Source organism: Lithobates pipiens, unplaced genomic scaffold (genome assembly GCF_037356315.1).
Source record: "Lithobates pipiens isolate NorthernLeopardFrog02 unplaced genomic scaffold, aLitPip1_a1.2 Scaffold_13, whole genome shotgun sequence".
NCBI lineage: Eukaryota > Metazoa > Chordata > Amphibia > Anura > Ranidae > Lithobates > Lithobates pipiens.
Window position 1 is genome coordinate 220,153,952 of NW_027507718.1, and position 12,057 is coordinate 220,166,008.

At 45.4% G+C, this 12,057-nt stretch overlaps 1 protein-coding gene across 2 annotated transcripts in view; it reads left to right on the plus strand.

Annotated features, from left to right (window-relative positions):
- The window catches only part of TEX15 (testis expressed 15, meiosis and synapsis associated), a 241,333-nt gene that overhangs the window by 100,694 nt on the left and 128,582 nt on the right, over positions 1-12,057 (plus strand). For both annotated transcript variants that reach the window (XM_077476237.1, XM_077476236.1), the window contains exon 4: positions 5,496-5,733. In XM_077476237.1, coding sequence (XP_077332363.1) covers positions 5,496-5,733 — 238 coding nt within the window. The remainder of the gene's footprint in view (positions 1-5,495; positions 5,734-12,057) is intronic.

Genomic DNA, 12,057 nt, shown 5'->3' on the forward strand with positions numbered 1-12,057 from the left:
TAGCCACTAAGAATAATCACTGTCTTCTCCTGGTGGGGACAGCTTCTCCGCTGGGAGAAGACAATGGCCTGGCAGGAGGAATTCCTGCATCAACACTGCCTGTGCTGATGGGGGAATCTAGCGATTTTCACAGGTTGCAGGAAATAAATTTGTGCCATGTACGGACAGCCTTACAAGCTGTTAGGTGTATGTTTGCAGTAAAACATCACAATCAAAAGCTTCCGAGATACAGGGAAACAAGTCCCTGCCTTTGTTTTCTAGTCTATGCATATAAGCCAAAATGTTTTCTTCGTTTTGCATACAATAGGGAATGATTAAGATCCTTTCACCCCCTGGAGAAATTTCTATTGACCTCCTTTCATAGAAACAGAGCAGGTAGTAAAGATCCCCTAAAAAAGAGGGGGATATAACCTCTTAGTTGACATCAGAGCAGGTTTCCCCATTGCAAATTGGACATCACCTCCTGTTTATGTGACAACGCAAACAGTTTGGATTTCCCATAACTTTTTGTACTGAAAATATTCACCAGGATGAATGGATAGGTTAAATCTCTCCAGCAGGAAGAAAAAAATCTGCTGCACTAAGGTGACACTCTGTGTTCTCCCCAGACCCTTTTTAGAGGTTATGAATGCTAGTGGCTCTACTTTTGTATTTTTTTTTGTTTTTACATTCATCAGCCCAGTACAGATGCAGACTACAGTAGCAAGGAGCAGAATTTTTTTTTTCAACGATCTTTGGCACAATCCAGTATACAGTTAGGAGAGAAATGCTGAACAAAATGGTTGGCTTTTTTGCTTTGGGAGTGTGGAAGTTAATTGCCTTGAACTTGTTCGGCATGTAGCATAACTTTGTTTCCTGAGTAATAGTGATGGGGTGGAAATTTTTGTCTGACAGCATAACAGCTTGAAATCCTTAGCAGAAAAGACAATAGAAAAAAAAAGATAATAAAAGATAAGCAATAATTTCATAATCGAGGGATCATATTACCAAAAGTATTGGGACGTCTACCTTAACACGCTCATGAATTTTAAAGGAATCCTAGTCTTAGTCTGTAGGGTTCAATATTGAATTGCCCCACCCTTTGCAGCTATAACAGCTTTAACTCTTCTGGGAAAGCTGTCCACGAGGTTTAGGAGTGTGTCTATCGGAATTTTTGACCATTCTTCCAGAAGTGCATTTGTCAGGTGAGGCACTAACTTGGATGAGAAGGCCTGGCTCGCAGTCTCTGCTCTAATTCATCTCAAAGTGGTCAGGACTCTGTGCAGGCCAGTCAAGTTCCTCCACCCCAAAGTCACTCATCCATTAATTATCCAGATATAGACTGGGCAGAAGGAACTACACATTTGTCTAAGGCTCGCCATTTCCTAAATGTCTTGCATGACAATTTCATGGGTCAGATGATAAATGCACCAACAAGAAACAATGCATTACTAGACCCACTGATTACTAACAATACAGACTTGATCACAGATGTGGAAATACAAGGCAATTTCGGAAACAGCGATCACAGGTCAATTCGTTTCAGTATAAATCACACAAAAAAGAAAAACAAGGGTAATACAAAGACACTGAATTTAAAAAGAGCCAATTTCCATAAGCTACGCTCCTTGCTAGAAGATATTAAATGGGATAAAATCCTAGGAACTAAGAACACGGAGGAAATATGGGTGTGCTTTAGGAACTTATTAAGTAAGGGTATTGGCCAGTGCATACCAATGGGTAGAAAATTTAAAAGAGCTCATAAAAGTCATGGGGGATTAACTCCAACATAAAAATGCATATAAAAGCAAAGGCCTTCAAAAAGAGAAGGCTGAGGGGTCATCATCAGAATTCGAACTGTACAGAGAATGCAATAAGAAATATAAGGGTGCAATCAGGTCGGCTAAGATAGAACACGAAAGGCACACATCAGACACTTTTGATGCTATTTTGAGACCATTCACATTTATACAGTGATCAGTGTGATTAAAAATGCACTGATTACTGTGTAAATGTGACTGGCAGTGAAGGGGTTAACCACTAGTGGGCACTGCAGGGGTTAAGTGTGTCCTAGGAAGTGATTCTAACTGTGGGGGGGGGGGGGGCTACATGTGACATGTCACTGATCACCACTCCCGATCACAGAGAGCTGTGATCAGTGACAGTGTCACCAGACAAAATGGGGAAATGCTTGTTTACATCAGCATTTCCCCATTTTTCCTCTCTGTGAGACGATCGAGGGTATCGAGTACGGCAAATGTAAAGGTACATACCTGTACGCCCATTTGCCTGTCCATGCCATTCTGCCAACATAAATGTCGGAAAGCGGTTAGAGTGGATGTAAACCCGAAAAAAACATTTTTAATTAATATTTGTACCTTGTAGAGTATAGGATTTCATGTCATCTGTGCCCAGTCTTGCTATGAAGGGTTAATCCAGCTCTGAGCAATCCTCTTATCTTTTTTCAGTAAGATAAAAACAGACACACTGAGAAATAGGTCAGTTCTTTCCTCTTGTTGTGACAGACAGGTCCTTATCTCATGTAGAAGCCTGAGAGATGCATTTTGTGTACTTCATATCCCCCCTCCTTTCTTCTCCAGCTCTCCCAGGATTGGCTGCTCCACACCTCTGCATGATTGGGCATGCTGAAGTCATGTGGTGCCTTCATGTGGTCCCTACACATGTCACTTGACTTCTTCCACTTATATTTCCTATTTGTGTGATTTCTACTCAATAACCCCTCCTTACTACACCAGCTCCTCGGCCACTTGTTTACTGCCCTAATCTCCCTCTGCCTTTCTGGTGTGGCTCGGGGTACCGGTAGTATTTCTGAGAATACTACCTTGGAGGTCCTTTTCCTCAATTTAGCTCCCAAGTCCCTAAAATCCTTCTTTAGGACAATACATCTGCCTCTGACTTTGTTATTGGTGCCAACATGCACCGTGACAGCTGTTTCTTCCCCAGCCCCTCCCAGTAATCTGTCCACCAGATCCATGATGTGCCCAACCCGAGCGCCCGGTATACAGCATACGGTTTGGCGCTTCAGGTCTTTGTCACAGATTGCCCTCTCTGTCCTTCTAAGAATTGAGTCCCCTACCACCAGAATCTGTCTTTCCTATCCCTTTGCTTCCCCCCACTCTCACTGGAAGAGTTCTCCTCCTGGAAGGTATTTAGGTATTTCTCCCGCTGTCCTCTCTTGCTCCTCCTGTGCCTCCTGTCCAGGACACCCACGTTTTCTTGGAGAGTCCTGTCCGCACCCAAGCCCAGGCCTAAGGTCACCCCCCCCCCCCCCCAGACTGGGGAGCTCTCTCAAAGGCCCGACAGCCTCAGTACTCCATCTCCAACTCTTCCACCCGACAACTTCTCCCAAACTGGGCTGATCCTGGGTATTTGAGGAGGCCTGCCCTCTGACACTTCCGAGTTGGGGATTGATCAGGGTTCCTCAGAATACCCCAGGCAGCTCCACCCCAGGCAGCAGCATCTCCCCTCTCCTCCTATCTTTCCAGAACCTTTCCAGAAACTTGGGGACAACCAGTGACCTTAAATCGATGCCTCAAAGTTACTAGTAAATGTAATAGCCCTGCAGACTGCATCATGGATTAAGGTTAGTTGAATTCCTTTATAGCAAAAGCATCCTTGCTAAGTACTGGCCAGCGCAACCAGGAAGGGCCTTTTTTTCTAAGAACATGTGAAAGTAGTTCAACTAGGAAAGGAGGGGTTAAGTAAATCCTTTTGAGTGGAAGAACACTTATTTTTTACTAGGACCCCCTGTAGTGTTTATTTATTGATAGCATAATGGGGGTGTACAGTGCCTTGAAAAAGTATTCACACCCCTTGAAATTTTCCACATTTTGTCATGTTACAACCGTTACCACCAAAAACGTAAATGCATTTTATTGGGATTTTATGTGATAGACCAACACAAAGTGACACATAATTGTGAAGTAGAAGGAAGATCATAAATAGTTTTTCAAATTTTTTACAAATAAATATGTGAAAAGTGTGGAATGCATTTGTATTCAGCCCCCTTTACTCTGATACCCCTAACTAAAATTCAGTGGTACCAATTGCCTTCATAAGTCACCTAATTAGTAAATAGAGTCCACCTGTGTGTAATTTAATCTCAGTATAAATACAGCTGTTCTGTGAAGCCCTCAAAGGTTTGTTAGAGAACCTTAGTGAACAAACAGCATCATAAAGGCCAAGGAACACACCAGACAGGTTAGGGATAATGAGACCAAAATTGAACTTTTTGCATTAGAAGCAAAACCCTATGTGTGGCAGAAAATGAACACTGCACACCACCCCTGAACACACCATCCTCACAGTGAAACATGGTGGTGGCAGCATCATGTTGTGAGGATACTTTTATTCAGCAGGGAAGCTGGTCAGAGTTGATGGGAAGATGGATGGAGCCAAATATAGGGCAATCTTAAAAGAAAACCTGTTATGCCGCGTACACACGGTCGGAATTTCGGCCAGCAAAAGACAGATGAGAGCTTTTCATCAGAAAATGGGACTGTGTGTATGCTCCATCGGAATTTTGCTGGCCGAATTTCCGTCAGCAAAAGATTGAGAGCAGGTTCTCAATTTTTCCAACGGAAAATTCGTATGCAATTCCAACGAGCAATAGCACACGCATGCTCAGATTCAACTAAGAGACGGAAGCTATTGGCTACTGGCTATTGAACTTCCTTTTTCTAGTCCCGTCGTACGTGTTGTATGTCACTGCGTTCTTGACGGTCGAAATTTGGTGTGACCGTGTGTATGCAAGACAGCTTGAGCGAAATCCCGTTGGAATTCCATCGGGAAAACCATCAGAGTTTTTTCCGACCAAAATTCCGATCGAGTGTATGTGGCATTAGAGTCTGCAATACACTTGAGACTTGGGCGGAGGTTCACCTTCCAGCAGGACAACGGCCCTAAACATACAGCCAGAGCTACAATGGAATGGTTTAGATCAAAGCATATTCATGTGCAAGAATTGCCCAGTAAATGTCCATACCAAAATCCAATTTAGAATCTGTGCCAAGACCAATCTGACAGAGCTTGAGCTATTTTGCAAAGAAAAATGAGCAAAAATTCCACTCTCTAGAAGTGCAAAGCTGGTAGAGACACCCCCAAAACGTCTTGCAGATGTAATTGCAGGGAAAGGGGGTTCTACAAAGTATTGACTCAGGGGGGCTAAGCACAAATCCACGCCACACTTTTCACACATTTATTTGTAAAAAAAATTGAAAACCATTTTTTATTTTCCTTCCACTTCAGAATTATGTACCACTTTGTGCTGGTCTATCACATAAAATCCCAATAAAATACATTTATGTTTTTTGATTGTAACATGGCAAAATGTGGAGAATTTCAAGAGGTAAGAATACTTTTTCAAGGCACTGTAACTGGGTATTAGGCGATCAAAGCTAATAAGGCCTTAGATATGTGGTCACAGTGCAAAATTTGTAAAAAGTTTTATGTGATTACTGATGACTGTTGACTTTTGAAACTTTTTTTTTTTTTAGAAATGAGATGAAAGAACTTGGTAGGAACATTAGAGAGCTGGAAGAAAAGTATTGCTTCCTGTTTGTACCTTATGAGTCTGCAGCAACCATATCTAACCATGGATTACCAGTTGGTAATTTGGCTACAAAAGTGCTTGGCTGTCCTCACATGGGAACGTACTTGTTTCGTCATGTTGATGTTGCACTGAATTTTACTCACCAAAGGAAATTGACATCAAATGTGGTGGTCGTTTTTAAAGTAAGTACAATGCTGTGCTTAGTTTGTACATTAACTTGTAATGGATTTATGAAATATCTCCCTTAGCTAGAATTTGAGGTTATTCATCACATTTGATTTTCTTCTATAAATCTATTCTGCTAGGCTTGCTAGGACATTCACTCCACCTCATTTTATACTTCAGGCCCAAGTTCACTTCACACTTTAGTAAATCTGATCCTAAGTGTATAATTCAGCTTTTATATGTTCTGGGTTCGAGTTGAGACTTCCTGTCTCATACCCAGAGCACAGTAGAGTCTATCTGATCGGTGCTTAGCCATTCAGAGAAAGCAATGTATTCTAGCAATGAATACAAAGCTTCCTCTGATTGGCTGAGTCAGAGAGGCAGGCTGAGGACGTCAAAACCAGCGGCCTCACGTGTTATTGAGGGACATAGTTTGTTTCCTGGATTGGCCCAAATGAACTATGTAAAGTATATCAAAAGCTGGAGTTCAGCTTTAAAGTTTTAATTTGGTATTAAAAGGCTGCTGTTGGCAGAATTTAGAATCTGATAATGCTTGTAGATGTTGTTAATTCAGTGAAACACTTTTGGCATAATATCGGTCGATTGTTCAAGACCTAACTAAGATTTAGCTGCACGTAACAGCGGTTCAGTGTATATGTACAACTGTGCTCATAAGTTTACATACCCTGGCAGAATTTATGATTTCTTGGCCATTTTTCAGAGAATATGAACAACACAAAAACTTTTCTTTCACTCATGGTTAGGGTTTGGCTGAAGCCATTTATTATCAAACTGTTTACTCTTTTTAAATCATAATCACAACAGAAACTACCCAAATGCCCCTCATCAAAAGTTTACATACCCCAGTTAATATTGTGTATTGCCACCTTTAACATCAATGACAGCTTGAAGTCTTTTATGGTATTTGTGGAGGAGGCTATTTATCTTCTCAGATGGTAAAGTGCCCATTCCTCCTGGTAAAAAACCTGTACATTTTTGGGCTGTCTTGCATGAACTGCACGTTAGTGATCTCCCCAGAGTTGCTTAATGACATTTAGGTCAGGAGACTGAGATGACCACTCCAGAACCTTCACTTTATTCTGCTGTAGCCAATGACAGGTCGACTTGGCCTTGTGTTTTGGATCATTGTCATGTTGGAATATCCAAGTACCGTATATACTCGAGTATAAGCCGAGATTTTCAGCCCCTTTTTTTAGGCTGAAAGTGCCCCCCTCGGCTTATACTCGAGTCACCGCCGTCTGTCTACCCGATCAGCGTGTCGTGCAGACAGACGGCGGTCATTCCACTATTCAAAAGCCGCGCCTCCCTGTCTGTGATAGGCGGAACACTCAATTTCTCAGCAGTCAGTGGTCCGCCTATCACGGACATCCGCTCATCCTCATACTACGGACGAGGATGAGAGGATGTCCGTGATAGGCGGAACACTGACTGCTGGGAAATTGAGTGTTCCGCCTATCACAGACGGAGGCGCGGCTTTTGAACAGTGGAATGGCCGCCGTCTGTCAGAGACGAGGAGAAGAGGTGCGGCGATCCTGGCATGGCCGCCGTATGTTTTTACATGCAGATCGCTGCAGAAGGACACAGGCTGCAGAAGGACAAAGAGGCACAGGACACAGGTAGGCTGGACATACAGTGATGGACACACAGTGATGGACACACAGTGATGGACACACAGTGATGGACACACAGTGATGGACACACAGGGATGGACACACAGGGATGGACACACAGGGATGGACAGGCATGTCTCACCCTCGGCTTATACACGAGTCAATACGTTTTCCCATTTTTTTTGTGGTAAATTAGGGGCCTCGGCTTATATTCGGATCGACCTATACTCGAGTATATACGGTACATCCCATGCAAAGCTTCCCGACTGATGAATGCAAATGTTCCTCCAGTATTTTTTGATAACATACCTCATTCATATTGCCATCAATTTTGATTAAATTTCCTGTGCCTTTGTAGCTCACATATCCCCAAAACATCAGTGATCCACCCCTGTGTTTCACAGTAATAATGGCATACCTTTCATCGTAGGCCTTGTTGACTCCTTTCCAAATGTACTGTTTATGGTTGTGGCCAAAAAGCTAAATTTTGGTCTTACCACTCCAAATAACTTTGTGCTAGGTTTGAGGCTTGTCTCTGTGCTGCTTGGCGTAGTGTAAGCGGGATACTTTGTGACATTTGCGTAGTAATGGCTTTCTTCTGGTGGCTCGACCATGCAGCCCATTTTCTTCAAGTGCCTCCTTATTGTGCATCTTGAAACAGCCACACCATGTGTTTTCAGAGAGTCCTGTATTTCACCTGAAGTTATTTGTGGGTTTTTCTTTGCATCCCAAACAATTTTCCTGGCAGTTGTGAAATGTTATTGGTCTACCTGACCCTGGTTTGGTTTCAACAAAACCCCTAATTTTTCACTTCTTGATTAGGGTTTGAACACTGCTGATTGGCATTCTCAATTCCTTGGATATCTTTTTATATCCCTTTGCTGTTTTATACAGTTCAACTACCCTTTCCTGCAGATCCTTTGACAATTCTTTTGCTTTCCATATGATTTAGAATCCAGAAACATCAGTGCAGCACTGGATGAAAGATGCAAGGATCTGTCAGGAGTCCAGAAACTCTTTGTCCTTTTATACACACACACTAATTACAAGCAAAAAGATCACCGGTGAGGATGGTCACCTTTAATAGCCATTCTAACTCCTTTGTGTCAACTTGTGTGCATGTTATCAGGGCAAAATTACCAGGGCATCTAAACTTTTGATCAGAGTCATTTGGGTAGTTTATGTTGTGATTATAATTTAAAAAGAGTAAACACAGTTGATTGATAATAAATGGCTTCAGCCAAACACTAACCATGAGTGAAAGAAATGTTCTTGTTTTATCATTCATATTCTCTAAAAAATGGCCAAGAAATCATAAATTCTGCCAGAGGATGTAAACTTATGAGCACAACTGTGTGTGTGTGTGTGTGTGTGTGTGTGTGTGTATATATATATATATATATATATATATATATATATATATAGCCTGAGCACATTTCAGAGCGGTTTCAGCGCCATTTGCAACTGCTTCCACCAACACAGCACTGTTTCCTCTGCACCTGGGAGCTAACAGAGACTACAGGCACTACCTGCTGGATAGCGCAGAACCCCTCAGGGTGGTGAGTCCTGTGAGAAAGAGCCCCTCAGCCAACAGCAGTAAGGAGGGTGGGACTGTCAATGTCTTAAATCCTCTTTGTGTGGCAGACAGGGTAGGGTCAGCAGGGCTTCAGAAACTGGTGTTTCTTCCCCTGAAATCCAGGCAATTGCAACCGCGCAGTGCCCCTGGACACCCTGATGGCGGTCCTCAATTTGTTCGTTGCCAAGATGGAGGCGGCACGTGGGCAAAAGGGTGCAAAAAAGCGGCCCCTGCCCCCCCCCCCCCCCCCCCGATGCAGACTCGGGCCCTGCTGAGGCTTGTGACCCCTGCTCTGTCTTGTCAGATGACGCTGACCAGGACTGTTTAGACAGTGAGGATGAGTCCCCGTCCGGGTCAGTGCGCGACAAAGTGATTGTTGGAGCACTTATCACAGCTGTGCATGATACCCTGAAGATTCAGGAGCCAGCAGATCCCTCTGCTGATGTAGCGGTCCCTTTTGGGCCCCGCAAGCCAGCATGTTAACCTAAGGTGATCCCGTATCTGACTTATTTTGAAGTTCATTTACAAGAGATGGGGTCGCCCGCAACGGACCTTTCGGTCCCCAAATCCTTGGAGGTGCATTACACCTTTGAGGAGAGCCTTCTCAAGAAGTGGTCGGCTTCTCCAGTCGTGGACCACCCAGTATCCAGCTTAAATAAAGTAACTACGATCCCGGTAGAGGGGACTCCTGCATTTAAGGATCCCACGGACAGGAAGGCAGAGGCAGTGGCTCGTTCCTTGTTTACGGTGGTGGGGTCCGCCGTGCGACCAGTACTGGCATCCGCACTTGTGTCGCAGACACTAACTGAGTGGGCAAAGCCGTTCCCCCTGGAATTGGGAGAGGAACAGGCTTCCCCTGTCTGCGTGGAATTAGCAGACCAACTAGTGCAGGGCCTTAAGTATGTTTGTGACGTGGCCCAGGATACTCTTCCTCTGTTATCCAGGGCTTCAGTGTCAGCAGCGGTGCTGCGGCGCCTGATTTGATTAAAATGCTGCTCTGCTGACCAGGCATCTAAGAAAGCCCTGACGGATCTTCCCTTCCTTGGCAACCGGCTTTTCGGAGCCTCATTGGATGACATTATTAAAAATGCCACCGGTGGTAAGAGTACCCTACTCCCACAGGCCAGGAAGGCTAAGGAGCTTTGCCGTAGGCAAGGGCCCTCTTTTTCCGCTCACAAGTGGCTTTTTCGTCCGCCTGGAGCTTCTGCTAAATGTCCCCAGCTCCACAGGATGACCACGGAAGGACAGCAATGTCCCTTTAACCGCAAGCCTAACAAGCCTGTGAACAAAAGTGCTACCACATTAAAGTTTGCCCCCACCCATGTCTCGGGTGGGGGGTTGCCTTTGGGAGTTTGCAGCCCGGTGGTCCTCTCGACTATCCGACCAATGGGTCTGCGATCTGATTTCCTCAGGCTACAAGATAGAGTTTCTCTCTTGGCCGCCAAACAGATTCTTCCCCTCCAGCATACCCATATCCCCGGCTCGCCAAGAGGCCCTCTTGGGGGCAGTAAGGGACCTGCTGAGTCACAGGGTGGTTGTACCGGTTCCAGAATCGGAACGTTTCCAGGGATTCTACTCAAATCTGTTTGTAGTTCCCAAGAAGGAAGGGGTACGTCCAATCTTGGACCTAAAAGCCCTCAATAACTTTGTGAAAGTGCAGAGGTTCAGAATGGAATCAGTTCGCTCAGTAGTTGCTGCACCCCATCAAGGGGACTCCCTGGCATTCTTAGACATCCAGAATGCATACCTGCAAATACCCATATGCCTTTGGCATCAAAAGTTACTGCAATTTGCAGTCGGGGAAGCCCACTAACAGTTTGTGGCTCTTCCCTTTGGTCTGGCATCAGCCCCCCGAGTCTTTACCAAGGTTTTGGCTCGAATTTTGGCGTTGCTGCGGCAACATTGGATCACGATCGTGGGTTACCTAGATGATCTTCTCCTGAGGGCATCTTCCACCTCAGAATTAGAGGAGGATGTGACGATCACCATACAGACACTGCAAGAATTTGGGTGGCTGTTGAACCTAAAGAAGTCGGTGATTGTACCTACCCAGCGTCTGGAGTACCTGGGCTTGCTGCTGGACTCTAGGGAAGTGAGAGTATTTCTCCCTTCAGACAAACTGCACACTCTCAGATCCGCGGTAAAACTGCTGATGAACCGCAAGTGGTCATCGCTCCGCTTCTGCATGCGAGTCCTGGAACTCATGGTAGCCCCCCTCCAGGCAGTTCCATATGCCCAGTTCCACACCAGAGTCCTGCAGAAGGAGATTTTGACAAATGTCAGTTGTTCCTGGATCGACAGATCCAGGTGAGCCAGTCAGTCAGAGATTCCTTGAACTGGTGCCTGAGGTCCCTGGTGATTCAGTCCGGGAAGTCGTTCCTACCTCTGAAGTGAACAGTGATCATAACAGATGACAGCCTTTCTGGCTGGGGTGGAGTGATGGGGGTTCAGTTGGCTCAGGGCCTCTGGTCGGCAGAAGAAATCAATCTGCTCGAGCTAAGAGCGATCAGGCTGTGCCTCTCCAGGGGCGTCCGATCAGGATCCAGTCAGACAACGCCACGGCTGTGGCATACGTCATTCACCGAGGAGGAACAAGAAGCTCAGCCGCCGCATGGGAGGTCACTCACATACTTTGGTGGGCAGAGCGACACGTACCAGCCCTGTCGTCCATTTACATCCTGGGAGTGGAGAACTGGCAGGCGGACTATCTGAGTCGCCAGATGCTGGACCCAGGAGAATGGGTGTTGCATCCGGAGGTATTCAGGCTACTGTGCCTGAGGTGGGGCACACCAGACGTGGATCTTTTGGCCTCCCGTCTCAATCGGAAGGTGCCAAGATTCGTGTCCAGGACAAGAGATCTGTGGGCAGACGCGTCAGACGCGCTGGTGGCTCTGTGGGATCAGTACCAGCTGAGTACCGCAGAGAGGAAGTCGAGGGGATCCCAGTGATTCTGGTCACCCCAGATTGGCCTCAGCGTCATTGGTACGCAGACCTAGTGCGCCTGGTGGCAGACGCCCCATGGCGACTGGCGTTACGAGAGGACCTTCTGTCTCAAGGTCCGATTCTCCATCCTGCTTTACCATCGCTGGCTTTAATGGCATGGCTATTAAGAGCCAGGTGTTGAGGAACCGGAC